Source organism: Acytostelium subglobosum, assembly GCF_000787575.1.
Source record: "Acytostelium subglobosum LB1 DNA, scaffold: scaffold22, whole genome shotgun sequence".
Classification (NCBI taxonomy): Eukaryota; Evosea; class Eumycetozoa; order Acytosteliales; family Acytosteliaceae; genus Acytostelium; species Acytostelium subglobosum.
The window spans coordinates 447,985-464,823 of NW_012236511.1; the positions used below are offsets into that span (position 1 = coordinate 447,985).

General features: G+C 43.8%; 7 protein-coding genes across 7 annotated transcripts; 2 read left to right on the forward strand and 5 right to left on the reverse strand.

Moving 5' to 3' along the window:
• Positions 1 to 315: 315 nt before the first annotated feature.
• Positions 316 to 4,505, reverse strand: SAMD00019534_094940 (hypothetical protein; the record flags this gene model as incomplete). The annotated part of the gene is made up of 4 exons (XM_012895419.1): positions 316 to 426; positions 503 to 688; positions 758 to 925; positions 990 to 4,505. 4 exons carry the CDS (start codon positions 4,503 to 4,505, stop codon positions 316 to 318), a joined length of 3,981 nt encoding a protein of 1,326 aa, XP_012750873.1.
• Positions 4,506 to 6,103: 1,598 nt separating this feature from the next.
• SAMD00019534_094950 (hypothetical protein) lies at positions 6,104 to 7,123 on the forward strand (the record flags this gene model as incomplete). Its single annotated transcript, XM_012895420.1, has 1 exon — positions 6,104 to 7,123. A coding segment is annotated over one exon (1,020 nt), but the record flags the coding sequence as incomplete, so codon positions are not given.
• Positions 7,124 to 8,038: 915 nt separating this feature from the next.
• SAMD00019534_094960 (hypothetical protein) lies at positions 8,039 to 10,906 on the reverse strand (the record flags this gene model as incomplete). The annotated part of the gene is made up of 5 exons (XM_012895421.1): positions 8,039 to 9,028; positions 9,059 to 9,898; positions 9,965 to 10,383; positions 10,477 to 10,606; positions 10,715 to 10,906. Coding segments are annotated over 5 exons (2,571 nt in total), but the record flags the coding sequence as incomplete, so codon positions are not given.
• A 2,137-nt stretch (positions 10,907 to 13,043) lies between these two features.
• SAMD00019534_094970 (hypothetical protein) lies at positions 13,044 to 14,269 on the forward strand (the record flags this gene model as incomplete). Its single annotated transcript, XM_012895422.1, has 2 exons — positions 13,044 to 13,450; positions 13,525 to 14,269. The coding sequence occupies 2 exons, from the start codon at positions 13,044 to 13,046 to the stop codon at positions 14,267 to 14,269; spliced, it is 1,152 nt and encodes a 383-aa protein (XP_012750876.1).
• A 91-nt stretch (positions 14,270 to 14,360) lies between these two features.
• On the reverse strand, positions 14,361 to 15,194 carry SAMD00019534_094980 (hypothetical protein; the record flags this gene model as incomplete). Its single annotated transcript, XM_012895423.1, has 4 exons — positions 14,361 to 14,475; positions 14,553 to 14,789; positions 14,880 to 14,954; positions 15,175 to 15,194. The coding sequence occupies 4 exons, from the start codon at positions 15,192 to 15,194 to the stop codon at positions 14,361 to 14,363; spliced, it is 447 nt and encodes a 148-aa protein (XP_012750877.1).
• A 257-nt stretch (positions 15,195 to 15,451) lies between these two features.
• SAMD00019534_094990 (hypothetical protein) lies at positions 15,452 to 16,188 on the reverse strand (the record flags this gene model as incomplete). The annotated part of the gene is made up of 2 exons (XM_012895424.1): positions 15,452 to 15,934; positions 16,003 to 16,188. Coding segments are annotated over 2 exons (669 nt in total), but the record flags the coding sequence as incomplete, so codon positions are not given.
• A 1-nt stretch (position 16,189) lies between these two features.
• On the reverse strand, positions 16,190 to 16,833 carry SAMD00019534_095000 (hypothetical protein; the record flags this gene model as incomplete). The annotated part of the gene is made up of 3 exons (XM_012895425.1): positions 16,190 to 16,402; positions 16,464 to 16,631; positions 16,714 to 16,833. The coding sequence occupies 3 exons, from the start codon at positions 16,831 to 16,833 to the stop codon at positions 16,190 to 16,192; spliced, it is 501 nt and encodes a 166-aa protein (XP_012750879.1).
• Between the last annotated feature and the right edge of the window lie 6 nt (positions 16,834 to 16,839).

Here is a 16,839-nt window from a genome sequence, read left to right on the forward strand (position 1 = left end):
CCAAAGTCTTGTACACATCTCCAACTATCTGGAATTATTCCATTCAATGGAGATACCAAAGTATTCTTTGTCCACTCCTTTCGTTGACAAGCGTCCTCAAAAGAAACTTTGGCGGTTAAGGCATTCTCCATTCTCATTGACGAAAGTATACTTTGGCAATTAACTACCCTGTCTCAGCACTCGCCCTCTTTGCTAGGAATACGACAGACCAGCAACGGGTTGAAACACCTAGAATCTCGTAATGGCCAGAACAAAAGGCCTTAAAGATAGTTTATGTACATGATGTTTGGATTGGGGAATTGGGATCGAGGTCGACTAGACCTTCTTTGGCTTATCCCTGACCTTGTCCCATCGCTTCTTGTTTTCGAGGTAGGATCGCTCCAAGCTCTGAAGTTGTTCGAGAATCTCTGGACAAGTAGGACGTTTCTGTTGTTGTTGAGAATGAATGTTAGATATCTTGTCTGGTGGATTGATCACTTCTTGGATTTGAATGAATACATACTTCTGGGTCGAGTTCCCAGCATTGGTTAATAAGATTTACAAAGCCTTCTGGACAGTTGGGAGGTATTGTTGGACGGATGTTCTTCTTGGATGTAAGGACCAGGATCTGGAAGTCAAACTGTATCTGTTTGTACTCTGCATAAGGTCGTTCGTACTTGCCCCTCATACATCTAATAATCATCTCCCACTAAAATTGATTGGTTGGTTAGTGATCCACTACCATCGTACACATCATCATCATCCATATTGTACATACTATAATGATACCAATTGAGAATATGTCACCTTTGACTGTAGAGTCGCCAAAGTGCACCTCTGGCGCGCAGTATGCATAGGTACCTCTCGTCTTTCTCAAAGTAGTCTTGCCTGTTTGGAATCTACTCAGTCCAAAGTCTGCCACCTTGATCGTCCAATGATCGGTAACCTGTAAAAAAAAGTGAATGTTAGCATCCAGCTTTGTTATTGCATCGATAGAAGGCACAACTTACAAGTAGGTTCAGGGACTTCAAATCCCTGTGAACAATGACTGGCTTCCAGTTGTGTAGACACTTGATGCCCTTGACCATCTCAGTACTGAACTTGATAACCCAGTCCCACGAGAAGTCCATGGAGGTGTGCATAAGATGGTGGAGAGAGAGATTGGAGCAGTACTCCATGATCATGCTGATCCTCGGCTGCAGCACAATGCCATAGAAGTAGACGACGTGTGGCGATCGCAGCGAGCTCATGATCTCCAACTCCTTCAAAAAGTCCTGCAGCTTCTGTTGCTCAGGTGTCTTTTTGAGGATCTTGACGGCCACCTCTTGATTGCGCCAGTCTGCCTTGTAGACCTTGGCCGATGCTCCCTGGCCCAGCTTCTCCATGAAAACGAGGTCATCGCCATCGATGATCCAGTTGCTAAAGTTTGAAAACAATCTGTGATCGATCCGGTTGGGCACTTGTGTCCTCTGTGTGGTACCGCTCACTCCACTGATCACACTGCTGAGGTCTGATGGTTGTTGGCTAATGTCCAAGTCGCTGGCATAGTCAATGTTGTTGTCAGTGATGTTGTAGTTGCTGTAGTCGATACCAGATACATCCATGCTGCCATCCTTGTGGACCAGGGACAGGTCCAACTTGTTCATCTCATTGAACACCTCGGTGACGCTCTCGGGCAGATCATTGGAAGCCAGATCAAAGCTGTTGGGATAGATGAGTGGGGAGGCATTCGCCTTGCCCAGGTTCTTGTGGCTGGCAGGATAGTGTCCACAGTTGAGACAGGCTCCGCCGTTGAGGCCCTGTGACTTGTACGCTAGACAGTCGCAAGGTGCCTTGCAGCATCCTCTCTTAAAACCAAACGCCACACCATACTGCTGCATGTCATCGATGATTGATTGGGTTTGAAGCAGTGGCGATGAGTTCTCGGACGATGGCAGTGATTGTGTCTGTTTGAGGAAGAGTGGCTTGATCATTGATATGCGAGGGGACAGTGGTGGCGACGTCAGGAGACTGACGCCAAGCGCAGGCAATGAGCTGCTGCTGCTTGGATGATGGTGAGGTTCGCGTGGGTGATGATGGTGGCTCGTGTGCACGGGTGATGAGGAGTTTGAGTTGGATGTTGTTTGGCGTTCAGATTGTCCGCGCGGTGACAGTGAAGTGATCTGCTGATGATGCGGCAGTTGTGAATGATGATGATTGCGTGGCGAGTTGTTGAGTGACAGTGGTACTTGGTCGGCGCTGTCCAGTGGCGGCGACTCGGACATTAGCGATGGTGTGGTTGGAGGTGACACCGACCGACTGCCATTGATGGCCAATGCGCCACTCGATGTAGAATGATTGTAGGCGTGGCAGAACCTCTTGAACGAGTCCAATGTGACGTCCTCCTTAATGACACGATATATCTTGTCAAACAATGTCCTGTCCAGTGTGGTGTCCTCGTTGGCTAGGGCTGCGGCGCTGAGCTCGACCGCCAAACTTCCGCTCGATGTCTTTAGTTGTTGCCGACTGTTGCCGCTACAATTGCTTAGTCTTGCCTGCACCTGTGCGACCAGATCGCTGTCGACTGCCAGCTCGTCAGCTGCTCCAACCTGCAAGTACTTATTATAAATGCGCTTGGCCTCGTCAAGCGCCTCGTTTGGCAGTGCTGCCGTTGTGGTCATGCTCTGGAGATGCTCGACATCCTCCAGGAACTCGAGGTTTGACAAAGAGTGCTCTTTCTCACAAAAGGTGCGGAAGAGGTCGTATCCAATCTTATCCTTCATCAATGTGCTCAGTGACTCCTTACTTGATTGTGGCAGGATATACGGGGCTGATGGTGGCTCGGTGTACTTGCTGATGGGCGGATGACTGTTGCCCAATGCTGTGTTACTGCCACCACCACTTCCACCCGTGCTCTTTGAGAGGAACTTCTGTATCAGTAGTTTGGTGGGCCTCCTGTTACTACCATCTCTGCTATTATCCTTGATTGACCTGTCGCTGCCAGAAGAGGAGGATGATGATGTTGTCGTCGTCGAAGTAGTCGTATTCGCATTGCCAATGTTGTTGCTGTTGTTGTTGTTGTTGACGCTATTGTTGTTGTTTATGATTCCACTGCTGTTGTTGATGCTGCTGTTTGTTTGTTGCATTGTTGGGAGACTGCCCTGAGTAGGCGCCACAAGCTTGGCAGTTAGCTGTTCGGCGTAACTTGAACTGATAGTTGTTCTGGTGGCGGCCAGCTTGCGAGTGGGCGACTCGCCAGAGACCCATGATATCATGCTGGCAGACACATTGGACAAGAGCCCAGGCGGATATGTTGGCGATGTGGGCGTCGACTTGGGTGACTCGTTGGGTGAGATGGCGCTGCTGAACGTGCCGTCGGAGAACTTGTCAATGTCGATGTCCCCCACGTAGTTGCCATCGTTGCTGCCGTTGCCATTGTCGTCTTCGTCGTCTTCGTCACCCTCCTCATCCGAGAAGTCGAGGAATGGCGAGTAACCGCTGTAGACCGAGGCGCCGAGCTTTGGCGTCGAGCCAATGGCCGGACCAGTACCCATGTACTGGCTGCTGTCGGCGCCGAATATCTTGGAGAGAACGCCGTGCGCGCGAATCTTACGATAGTGCGTCATCTGAGCGTTGTGATATTGTTGCTGCTGCTGTAGTTGCTGCTGATGATGCTGCTGCTGCTGCTGCTTGGCGTAGGGGTTCTCCATGTTGAGGTTGGGCAGGTTCAAGTCGGCCTTGAGTATCGTGTCAAACTTCTTTGGCGTCATCAATGCGGACACGGGTGGGGTGGTGGCACCCACACGGTTGGCACCAATGCCCGTGGCGCTACTACCACTCACACCTGACAACATCATCATCATAGACGACGTTGATGGATCTTTATACAATCCTTTGATTGAGCCTGGTGATGTCTGTGTCGTCGTAGAGTGACCGATCACGTGAGCCGATGATGTTGGAGTAGGCGGTACAACTACCTTTCCATGAGTGATATTGATACTATTGAGCTTGTCCACCAGTGATGGCACCAAATGAGGTGTTTGTACATTATTATTATTATTATTACTATTATTATGTTTGGACTTGTCTGATGATGAAGTTGGGTGATGATGATGTTGATCTAATTGATCTGGCTGTTGATGTGGCGATGGTGATGGTGATGGTTGTGAAAAGTTGGTATTGATAAAGAGTGATGGTTTCTTTGTTGGATTACTCTTGAGAGTTGGAGGTGGAGGTGATTTATGTGGTGTCGTTATAGTTGTTGTTGTAGTAGTACTTGTTGTTGTTGTTGTTGGCTTTACACTTGGTGGTGATGATGATGTATCACTGGACATTGAAGTGTCCAGAGTTGAACTGTTATGTTGATTATGATTATGATGTTCGCTAATGTTACTGTTACTGCTACTGTTACTGCTGTTGCCAGTGTGTTGATCAATGTCGCCACCCATCACCAATGGCCTCGTTATGTTGGCATTGGTGTTGGTGGTGGTGGCATCGACGCCAACAACAAATGGCAGCTGTTGCTGCTGCTCTTGATATTTATTCATTTGAGATAGTTTTATCGCATGCGTGTTGTTGTTGTTGTTCGTTGTTGTCGTCGTTGATATCGAAGAACATAGATCAATCATTATCCAGTCATCATAACAACAATATATATCTATCTATCTTTCTATTTCTATCTGTATCTAACTAACTTATAAATATATATATCTTGTTTCTTCTTTTTTTTTCTTTGGGTCGTAGTAGTGCCCAGCGCTACAATCTATGATGGTGATGAAGACGGACGGCATCATGCTTCAACAACAAAACGCCTCCTCACTATTATCACACTGAGCAACACAGTGTCAGTCAGGTCACAACACCAACCCACCATCCCATCATGCCCAAAGATTAACAATACCTGGGTGTGAGTCGGGGCACACTGACTAACACGGGTCTCTAACCCTTGTGGGGGGTGTCATTGAATGATAACATGATTGATCTTTTTTTCAATCAAAAACGAGATCAGATTGTTGTGTGTGATGTGGTGGGGGTAAATCGGATCAACTTTTGCAAAGTTTTTGATTGGTTGAAAGACACAATAAAAAAAGTTATTAATTAATTAATTGATTGTATTGAATTGTATGATTGAGTTGTGATTGAATGTTTGATTGATTGATGGATCATTCATTTGAATCATTTTGAATTAAGAAATCACCTAGTTTCTCAACAATGGCAAGGGCAGCAGGTGATTGCATCTTATCATTGTAGACAGCGACGATTATGCACTTGCCAGTATTGAAGAGAACGATTCCTCCTGTTCCCTTCCTTCCAGTAGCCGTTTTGTTGTTGGCGTTCAGTGTCAAGTACTTTACACCATTGACCAAAATACCAGCATTGGCAAAGTTGATGGGCTCAGAGAAGTTGGACAATATTGTCTTCTTCTCATTGTCATCCTTCAAGTCAAATTTTGGGAGAGTTGGACCATGTTGAGTTATCAGAGTTTCCAATGATGGCAGCTTGTTGAAAACCATCATCCATAAGTGATTTAACTAAATCATGCCAAGACATTTTATTAATTGTGTTAAATAAGTTATTTATATTAAATTAAATAAGATTGTTTGATTGATTGAATGAATAATTTATTGACCTTATCTTCATTGGATAGTATTAGTTTAAACTTCAGGAAGAATGTGTAGTTTGGACAAAGTTTATTCTTTATCCTCAAGGTGGGAGAATACCAAGAGGGCAAAAAGCCAATTATGAACCAGCTGATGAGACAACACTTCACATTTTATCTTAATACTTGAGATATATAAACAAGTGTTGTTTATTCTGAATGAATACAACAATAGTTCAACAAATTATAAGTTATCTGTACCCATATCATTTAGATGTATGGCCTCAGAGTCCCATCTATCCTCGTCTACACTATTACGTGTGTTACAAATGGTGGTTGGAGTTGGCTCTAGTGTCAAAGTCATTTCATAAGCAAGTGCGACAACTCAATACTTCATTGATCAAGCGCAATGGTCTAATAGAGTACATCAAGTCACATGGTGATGACAATGCTCTTGCAACAATATCACCAACATTACATTCACTCTCTTATCTACCTAAAGAAGAAGAAGAAGATCCCCAAATAGAGACAACAGGTGACAACAACATGATGTTGAGACTTTCTAAATGTCTCGAATCAATATCACTCTTGGAGACGAATATGATGGCCATTCGATATCTCCTTCAGCTCAATGTGTCTTCTATCAAAAGGTTATATCTAGTGTACGACAGCAATGACAATGCCCCAGTTAGTGATTCACAAAAGGTTGCTCTTACGAAGTTCATCTCGATAAACACTCAATTGGAATGGATGGATGTCGAGCTTGGAGACGTTGACGGCACAGACTTCCCTTTCATTCCCACCAATCATCCAGTCATCTCAAAGCTGAAGATTGTTTGCCAACATACTCAAATGTACTACTTGTGTAATGAGTATCCACACAATCTATTTAACAAGCTCAAGACACTGCCATCAATTCAATCGCTCCACTTCCATTTTGCCGAGTCATGGGAAGTCGAGGCTGGCAACCACATATCATTCTATGATGGTCTCATCGAGCTACTACAACAACAACACTTGGCTGGATCACCAATCACCGAGTTGAGTCTTGACTATCCACGTCACGATGTACCACAAGAGATCAGATTCCTCAGGTATCTCTTCCAGAGCCAACCTCTTGTTGATCATTTGGATTACAGATTGAATGGATTAAATGGAATACCCATTGAATTTGCTCCAGTGATCAAGTGCAAGGTCAACAAACTGGTTCTAAAAGGTCGAATCATTCAAAAGAAGTTTCAAGGTGATGAAGAAGAAGAAAGGAGGATGATACAGATATACCAATCATTGAACAATGTTGATAAGATCATTATAATTGGTCACAATTCCTTCGAGTTTATATCTGGACTACTAAGATATAACAAACAATCATCATCAATCACTATCAAGCATTTTGGAACAAACCAAAATCAAGTTCCTCAGATGATCATTGATGCCATTCAAGACAACCCTCATCTGAACAACGTTAAATTCCGTTTAAGTCCAATGCTCCGCGACTACTCCAACTTTGTCAGGGCTCTCCAACAACACCCAAACCATCAATCATTGACAACAAAGTTAGAAAGATAAAGGAAGATGCCAGAGCATCTTCCTGCCTTGATGCAGACTGATGATAATGTCCGTATTTACATTTAAAAGTAGTAGTAGTAGTATTGTAAAGAAGTTGGATTACTATAGTTGTTGTTGGTCGTCGTCGCAGTCATTATTCGAATAATCATTGTGTATGAATATCAAAATCGGAATAAATAATTAAATTAAAAAGTTATTTACTAGATTGAATTGATAAAAGGATTCATTCAATTTCGATAGATTAATTTGATTGCTTTATTAAAACTGCTGCTCTCAACAACGGAAAGTGCAAAACTATTTGACATCCTGTCTAAGTTGAAGATAGCGACGATTACGTAATTGCCAGTATTGACGAGAATGATTCCTAGTTTTATCGTCTTTCCATAAGTGTATATTGGATTCCAATGACAAGAACTTTACACCATTTGCTACGATACCATTAACCAAAAACATTTCTGGTTCTTTAGAGAAGTTGGACAATATCTTCATCTTCTCCTGGTCCTTCAAGTCATTCTGGTTTGAGTGTGCCAATGTTGCACCATCAGAACATTAAACTCGTACCTTTTGTCCAAACTACACTTGGACATACTACAAGATAATATGGCACAGGTGTACCAATCATTGGGGTGTAGTCGACACCCCTCGTCCGGGCTCTCAACACGGACCCAAACCATTAAACATTAACCAAGTTACAAATGTGATACCAAGATGCCTGAATGGGCATGGATGTGGATGCGGATAGATGATAATGTTACATTTACATGCATGTATATATTTAAAAGTAGTAAGTAGATTGATGGTAAACAACCAGAGTTATTGTTGTCCATGTGTGGATTGAGTTGCTGTTGGTCGTCATCGCAGTCATTATTCGAGATGTGTGTGTGTGTCAGTGATCATGATCAATTAATCAGAGTCGGAAAGATTGAGTTCTTCAACACCATTGGCATCGGTGATGTTGGTGAAGCGACTCTGCAGTGAGGTATACAGGTTGTTGGCAATGTCGAGTGTGGCCACTTCGACTGGCGCTGGCGTAAAGGTCTTGAGTTGCTCTTTGGCATAGGACATCTCTTCTTGGGGTGGCGAGTTACGTCTGTCGCGTCCACCAATCACCAGTGTGGCCGTCGATGGTTGAAGGCCGAATGAGTTGGTGGCCTTGACATCGGGCGACTGTAACAACACTGGTGTGTTGGCAATTGGCTCTACTGTGGCTGTGGACTGTGTTGGCATTCGCTTTACAAAGCCACCTGTGGTTGGTGCTGCTGATGATGCTGGCTTGGCGACGGTGCTGGATGTGGTGGCGCCACCAGCTTGCAGCTCCTCACAACGTACACGATACTCCTCGACCTGGGCCAGTAACTCAGCCTCACGCTTCTTGAAGACTGCCTCTGCGTTTTGGTATGCCTCTTGTTGGTTCTTTTGGGCGGCTTCGACCTCGGCCAACTTTTTGGTGAACTTGGCGGTGGCGTCGATGTTTCTCTTTCGCTCGCTGTCCAGGTCGCCCTTGACCTTGCTCTCTTCGGCTGATGTGACCTTGAGACGTGCAGACTCCTTGTTCTTGATGTCCTTGAACATCTTGACTTCGCCCGACGCGCTTGTCAGACGACGCTCGAGGTCGGCGGTGGTCTCGCGCGACCACTCAATGTCCTTCTGCAGGTCGGCAATCTCGTCCAGCTTGATCTGCACCTGCTGGCGCAGCACATCACGCTCACGCTCCAAGTCTCCAAACTGACGCTCTACACGCTTCACATTCTTGGATAGCTCGTCCATCTTCTTCTCGGCGCGCTCGGCAGTCTGAACCGCTTCTTGTTTCTCCACGGTGGCCTTGTGCAGTTGCAGGGCCATCATCTCGCGCTCGCGTTGCAGGGCGGCCAACTCGTCTTGAAGCTCGGAGACAAGCATCGCCTGGCTGGCCTGCATGTGTAACAGACTCTCCTTGGCCTGCTCCTCGCTTGACACCTTCTCGGTGGACAGACGCTCCAGGTTCATGCGTGCCTCCTCCCTGATGGCGGCCTTCTCGCGCTCCAAAGTGGCAATCATTTGTGTGAGTTGGGCCTCCTGCTCGGACGCGGCCAACTTGGCATTCTCTAGCTTTCTGATGTAGTCTGTGATTGTGGCGTGAGCCTCTTGCAGCTGGCCCTCTAGTCCCTCCTTGTCGGCCTGGCAAAGATTCAATGATGAGTGAAGATCCTCGTTGGCGATCTTGGCAGACATGAGCTGCGAGTTGGTCTCGTCCAGGCGGGCCTTCATTGATCGCAGTTGGCCGCTTAGTGTATCGATCTCTGCATTGGCTGCGGCCAACTTTGACTCGTAGACCTCGTTCTGGGCCTGTGTTGACTCGCGCTCCTCCTCCATCAGTGCCTGTAGTCTGGCAATCTCCTGTCGCAGACGCTCAATCTCGGCTTGCTGCTCGCGCGACAGCTCATTGCCACCCTCGATGTCTTGGTTCAGACGACGGATCTCGGCCTGGAACTCGGAGCAGCGCTCCTCAAGGTCGTTGATGATGGCGCGTGCGGTGAATGGGTCCAGCTGGCCTGGACTGACCTGTGCCCAACCGTGCATTGGGATCACAGTGTGACGATGAACGAATGGTGGTATCAAGTCTGTGAACACGATCTTTAGGTCCCACTTCTTGAACTTGTAGCCGAGGCCATAGTGCTTGAAACAAGCGCCACTGAACAACACAAACTCTGCCAGTGGATTCTCATCCATAGTCATCACCGAGAATCTATCGGGTGACTCTACCTTGTACTTCCTACATATGTTGGCGATTGACTGATGGGTGGAATTATTCCAGTGTTAGATTGATTGACAGATTGTCCATAAACTATTACTACATACCTGTTTGATAGTCTGGTTAGTGTCAACCTTGACAACGTGCTTCTTTAGTCCATTGAACTCTTGGAGGGGTGGCAACTCAAAGACGACAATGAACTCTGTTCCAATGGACTCCATTGGCTCAGACTTTAGTGGCGACTTGGAGAGGATGTCATTCTTGTAGATTACACGTAGTTCCCATGACTCAAAGATTGTTCCGAGACCGTAGGTGCTGAGTGGCTCGTCATCCTTCATGATGAAGCCCTGTAGTGATCCTATCCAGAATCTCTTTGGATCTGGTACCTGCTGCTTCTTACAAATCAAATTGATGGTCTGTGCAATTGTGAACTTCTTGTTGATCTTGTAAGTCTTCTTGCGTGTGTCGGCAAACTCTGGAATCGCTGGCAAATGGAAAGTGATTACACTGGCCGTACCGGAATCAGCTGGAATGATACAGATGTAATTAAGTCAGTATGATTGATTGATTGATTGATTGATGGAAATTGATTGAATGAGTGAGTGATAAGGCTACATACTTCTGTCCAATTGATCCTTGAATTGGTAGAGGATTGAGAAGAGCATGGGGTATCCCTCCCAGATGTCACGCTCTGTCAACTTGTGCTCTGCCAACAATCTGAATAATGATGGAATCTTCTGTTTGTTCTCCTGTTGTTATTGTCATAGTTGACAAATATTGTGTTAGAACATGACCTGATAACCCGGGAAATCAATTATAATCCCAACAATGTTTGATTGATTGATTGAATGACTTACAGCAACTTGGTTCAATTGTTCAGTGCTGGCACTGTTTGCCACTGAACCTATCTTGATACCATGATGGTAAGCTGGCATTGTGGCACCATTTGGAGATCCCGATGCTATTGCAGACTGTGGCGGTGACTTGTTGGCAGGCTGCTCGTCCTTCTTCTTTTTGAAAAACATCTTCTTGTTGTTGTTGTATATGTATTATTACTCTAGATAAGATATATCTAACAAATGATGTTAGGATTGATTGGTTGATTTGAATTTGTTCCCAACTGTCACGATGTTATTGTTGATGATGATGTTGTTGGTCTAAGACCTAACGGAGGAGGGACTTTGTGTGAAGAGGGGAGGTGATGTGAATTGTACAATTCAATTAATAATTGAAGCACACAAACAGTAATAGATCAAAGAAAGGAGGATTGATGGTGCCCAAGAAGGGTGTCGGGGTGATGCTCGGCAATGTGTGTCCAGTGGCTTTTATATGAATTTGATCAAAGTCGGGTCGTATTGGTGATTGGCGGTTATGATCAAAACAATGTTGTGGTGTGTGGTGAGGAGTGTGTAATTGATTGGGGTGGGGTGTGCAATGATTTATCTAAATCTGAACATTATCTTCTCTAACTCTCTCCATCGATAATAATACATTGTTGTAAACTAGTAGTAGTATATTTTATACCTGGGTTGTCGCGATGTGTAATCAATGATATCAATGAATTGAATGTATGAATAAAGTTGTTGATGGAATTATCCTATCATAGCCTTGCAGGTATGGGTCGCGATAGATAAATAAAAGATCAAAGTAATATCTATCCAGTTGATTGTTATTGTGATCTCCACTTTATCCCCTTTGGTCTTTGTGGTGGTGGACTTTGTAGTTGATGGATTGATTGAATGACCAGGCCTGAGTTGAGGCTGGTATTGGAATCAATTACAATGAGATTCAAACTTTGATTCTTACTTTGTTAATAGATAAAATAGATAGTTATCTCTAAAAATGTAGTCAACTTGATGATCTGTATGTGTGTGTATGTGTAATACGGTTTAGTTGATTGACGTATGTGATGTTGAGGATTGTATGATTGATTGAATGAAAGAGTGAAAGAGTGACGGAGACAGACAAGACAGAACAGATAGAGACTGCCAATGCCCAATAGTTGTTGTTGCGTGATAGATGAAAGAATCCGATTTGTGTGATTCGTCGTATTTATTTGAAAACATTAATAATTTATTCTGATCATTTCACTTTGATCATAATCCTGCAGTGTAAGTATGTAGGTGGTGGTAACGACTCAAGATACTTACCCGGATATTTACCATGATGGGTCAGTCCATGTAAAGAATGTGAAGTGAAATCAATCATTTATTTGAGCGCGACATCCGATCGGTGTGTGTCATACTTACTTGAAGTAATCATGTTCTTTGCTTACCCCTCTCTGGTTGTTTTTTGAAAGAGTAGTATGACTCAATAACAATCCTATTTAGTTTGATGTTGTTGTGGAGTATGTTAAGTTGTGGTGTTCATCAATCACCTCATGATCATCCAACATAACATTAATAATAATAAGTGTAACATATAACATTGATAGTCTGTGATAAGGTGTGTTTATGTGGTTTGTCTATGTCATGTGATTGTTGTCGGGTGTGGTGTAGATGGGGGATCGATCAACAAGATGCTCACACTCTTGACACCACATCACACTGATTGATCATCAATCACACTCTGCCGACCGACAAGTCACCGGTCAGTGACTAAACAGCATACATACATGGTCTGACTTGTCTTATACTTCCACATTACACCGATCTAATTATTAGATCATGATCGATCCCTCCATTACAATTGATTGGTTCTCTGTGGAATCAACCAATAATCCATATCTAGTAAACTCTATTGTTAATGGATACGATTCCCAATAGACTCAATTGGCTATGGAATCCAATGGCTGACCATATAGATGTCATAAATGACCAGGTGATTGGTCCAAGTACATGAGGTGGGCGAGTGAAGTTCAAACTTTCCTTTTTAGGTTAGAAACTAGTTTGGGCTTCATTTGAGTGTAATGAAAGTAGCCCAACCATTTAACCAATACATACATATAATATAAAGAGATAATAACATAACGACAACATGGCATTTGTAGCCAATCTACAGATAATAAGTGATTTATTCATTGATGAATCAAACTGCGATGAAATATTGAATCAACTACATAGTGATGGTAGTCTAACTGCTCATGTATTATTGCTAGCTGGTAATGTGGCAATGATAAAGAGTACAGATGATTGTCCTTTATTCAAATGTCTATCTACACTATCGACTCGATTCAGTGTTGTGTTGATGGTGGCAGGTTCACTAGAGTATAGAGGTGGTCTTACAATGGAGCAAAGTAATCAAACGTTAAAGAGTTGGTGTGATACAAAGGCACCGCGCCACAATGTACACTTCCTTGTGAATGAGGAGTATTCACTGGGTCCAGGCTTGCGTGTGCTGGGCACGACACTATGGCCATTCATTCCGCCCATGGTCAACATGCCCGATGGCTATCAATTCCACTTTGAACAGATCAAGGGCGATCAAGATCGTCCACGATGCTCAATGCGTGATCAGAATCAATGGAACAAGAATGATATCAAATGGCTAAAGACATCACTATCCAATGACCTGGATCAATCAACTACAATCATACTATCTCACTACTCTCCAATCGATAATGTCTTTGATCAAAGTATAAACAAGTCTGTAAAGTATGTATGATACAACCTCATTCATTGATTGACTGACGGTGATTGATTGACTAACAATGAATGAACGTACATAGGTCGGTAATGTGGTGCAATGTTGATATACAGGCATTGTCAGACTTGTATCCAAACATAAAGTATTGGTGCTATGGTGGCAGTTCATTCAATAAGAGAGATGAACAGATGTTTGATGGAATAACATTGTGTACCAATCAGATGTATAATGGTATGACAAAGAAGACACTGTCCCAATTCGATCCAAAGTTCTCTATTCATATGGAAGGTGTCAAGCTCGTGGTCAAAGGACCTCCACTATCAGCTGCCTTCCCATATTCCACCACGACGACAACAACAATGACACCATCCTCAACATCATCATCATCATCAACATCAACATCATCAACGACTCAACCTACTTCAAATGAACATAATACATCATTACTGGAGACACTTCATTCTGTATTCAAGGAGAGCTCGACATATGGAAACAATGACAATACTAGTATGAGCAAACTGATAGCACTGTTGAGCAATGACATTGAGCAAGATGGCGAGGATGAAAAGACAAAGAAGAGGAAGTTCTTCAATATGGCAATACCGAATCCAACATCAAAACCAGCAGCTGCAGAATCAGTCACAACATCGTCATCATCTAAAGTCAGTGATCCAACTGATTATCTGCAATATGATGGTGATGATGACCTGGAGCGATACCTGTCTGCAAATCAAAAGAAGACAAGGTCGACGCATTTGGACAGTACTGCGCCTCCACCAAGTGCTGTTGTTGTTAACTCTGCATCCAAGAAGAAGTTTAAGTTCTAGATTGAGTGCACTTTATTCGTCCATTCATCCAATCCAATCCAATACATATTATCATCGATATCACATCATCATCATTATGTGATGATGTGGATTAATGTCTTGGAGGCTTGTATCCATCGACCGACATATTCCTGGTAGCAGCCGGCAGCTGTACCTCCATACCCTCCAACTCCTTTGTAACGATCACCTGACATCCTAGTCTAGAGCTATATTCATTCATTGTTGATGATGTGTATGAGTTAGATCATGGTCCTGAACATGTTTCTGATCCCTTCACACTTACTTTGTCTGCAAGGCAAAGGCCAGATCCAACATATCGTTCTCCTCGTCGGAGGACATGGGCAGCTGATCAAAGTACTTGTTGTCGATGTAGACGTGGCAGGTGGAGCAAGCAATCGATGCTTCACAGGCACCTTCCAGATCAATGTCATTGGAATGTGCAGCCTCGAGCAGATTGGTACCCTCAGGTACCTTTACATTTATCTTTGTTCCATCCTTATCAATGAATGTTATTCCTACACTATATAGTATAGTGTTTGTGTTAGTATGTGATTGTTCATTCGTTCGTTCGTTCGTCCATTCGTTCGGTTCGACCGATTGATTGACCTACAGTGGTGCATTGGGATTGGGTGGTGTTGACGAAGAATAGTTTCTCGTGTTCCGACTGTTTATCAAGCTGTTGTTACTATATTGTTGTTGTTGGTTTATGTATAATGATGTTGAAGTTGATGTGAGGTGTCTTGATTGAATGAAAGTAGATGATGTTGTTGTGAACATTCTATTGATAGTGGTTGAAGAGGCCACTGCTCTTCTTGATGCTGTCAGCAGTAGAGTTGACATTATGTATGTATGTATATATTTATATCTTTGTATAGTTGATCGATGTATATCAAAGTGAACCTTACTCTATGTGTAGGGCATTCATAGATAGAAACGAGTAAGAAGATTTCGAAATGGAAATTCCGTCTTTGGAATGAATGACAGCTCATGATTCGACACCATCATGAGTGTGTGAAGCTAATACCAACAATCCTGGACCAACGAAGGTAGTCCATCAATTGATAAGTTGTAGCTGGATAATATCCCCATCACTAGTCATCATCATCATCATCATTATGTTATCGACAAAAAGGAATGGATATCCCATCATGCATGGTGTATTGATTCATTTACTACTGTTTATGAGGGTGGAGGCCTGGCCATATTCAAAAGGTCGTCTGCACCATTGCCTTTGCGCTTCTTTTCGTTTCCAACCTTCTCAAAGATGGTACCAAGTGTCTTGATGGCCTCTACACGTAGCTTCCTCACCTTGGACTCTGAGTTCTTCTTGGACATGATCTCCTCGCACACCAGTCTGACCGCTGTGTCAATGTCCAGACGACCCATCTTCCAGATGAGGTCCAGTCCCTCCTTGATCAATGATTCCGATTGGCTGTCGACTGATGCATCCGGACTCTTGGACATTGTGTTGACTTGGCTCTGCATCTTGACGGCAGACTTGACGACAGACATCACCTCTCCAGCTCTATGTCCCTTCTCACTAATCTCAAAGATGAATCCAAACATTGAATGCTGCTTGGCCTCTTGAACGTATACGTATCCAAGCAATGATAATAACTCTGCACCACCAGGGCCTTGCTCCATCTCCATTGCTTTCTCCTTGACCTATAATGGTTGGTGATACGTGATTAGCACTTCATGATCAGTCATGTGGGAGAGAGTGTTCCACCTACCTTGTCCTCAAACATGTTCTTTGTAATTGTGCCCTTGACGTATGGATCGATGAATGTGAGCAGGAACTCTGTCAATAGTCTTGCACGCTCCTTTTGCTTCTTCTCCTGATCGTCTGCTGTGGGCATCTTGATGTCACCTGCTTTGTTGGGGTCCTCTGGGTTGGGATTGAAGTTCTGTGCAAACATATCATAGAAGGACAGATCGCCAATTGAAGTCCTGGAACAAGCCACCGCCAAAGATCAGACGGAAGAGTGCCAGTGGGTCGATCATCATATCATCCATTCCATCGAATCCAAACTGGTCGTATCTCTGTCTCTTCTCAGGGTCCGACAATATCTGATATGCCTCACTGATCTCTTTAAACATCTCCTCTGCACGTGGATCATTCCTGTTCTTATCCTGTTGTATGTAGTCGTAAGTATGTTGTAGATGGTCAAGTCGTGTCGTGTCATGCACATACAGGATGGAACTCAGTAGCCAACTTGTAATAAGCCTTTCTAATCTCACCTGGTGTAGCAGTCTTGGCAACCTTTAGAACTTCATAATAGTCAACCTTTACTTTCTTGCGTTGAAACTCTGGTGTTGCAACAGTTCCTTCATCTACAGGTGTTGGTAGAGTTGATCTAAGCTATAGTATATGATGATGATGGATAGATACAAGTCAGCAATCACAGGTCAGCCCTTGTATATAATTAGAATGATAGACATACGTGTTTAGCATATTCGACCAAGTCAGACTTCTCGAATAGACCGTCTGTCTTGCCACCCGACTCGATGATCAACTGCTTTAGTTGTCCAGCTGGCAGTGAGGATATCTCATCCTCTGACATTTGAGT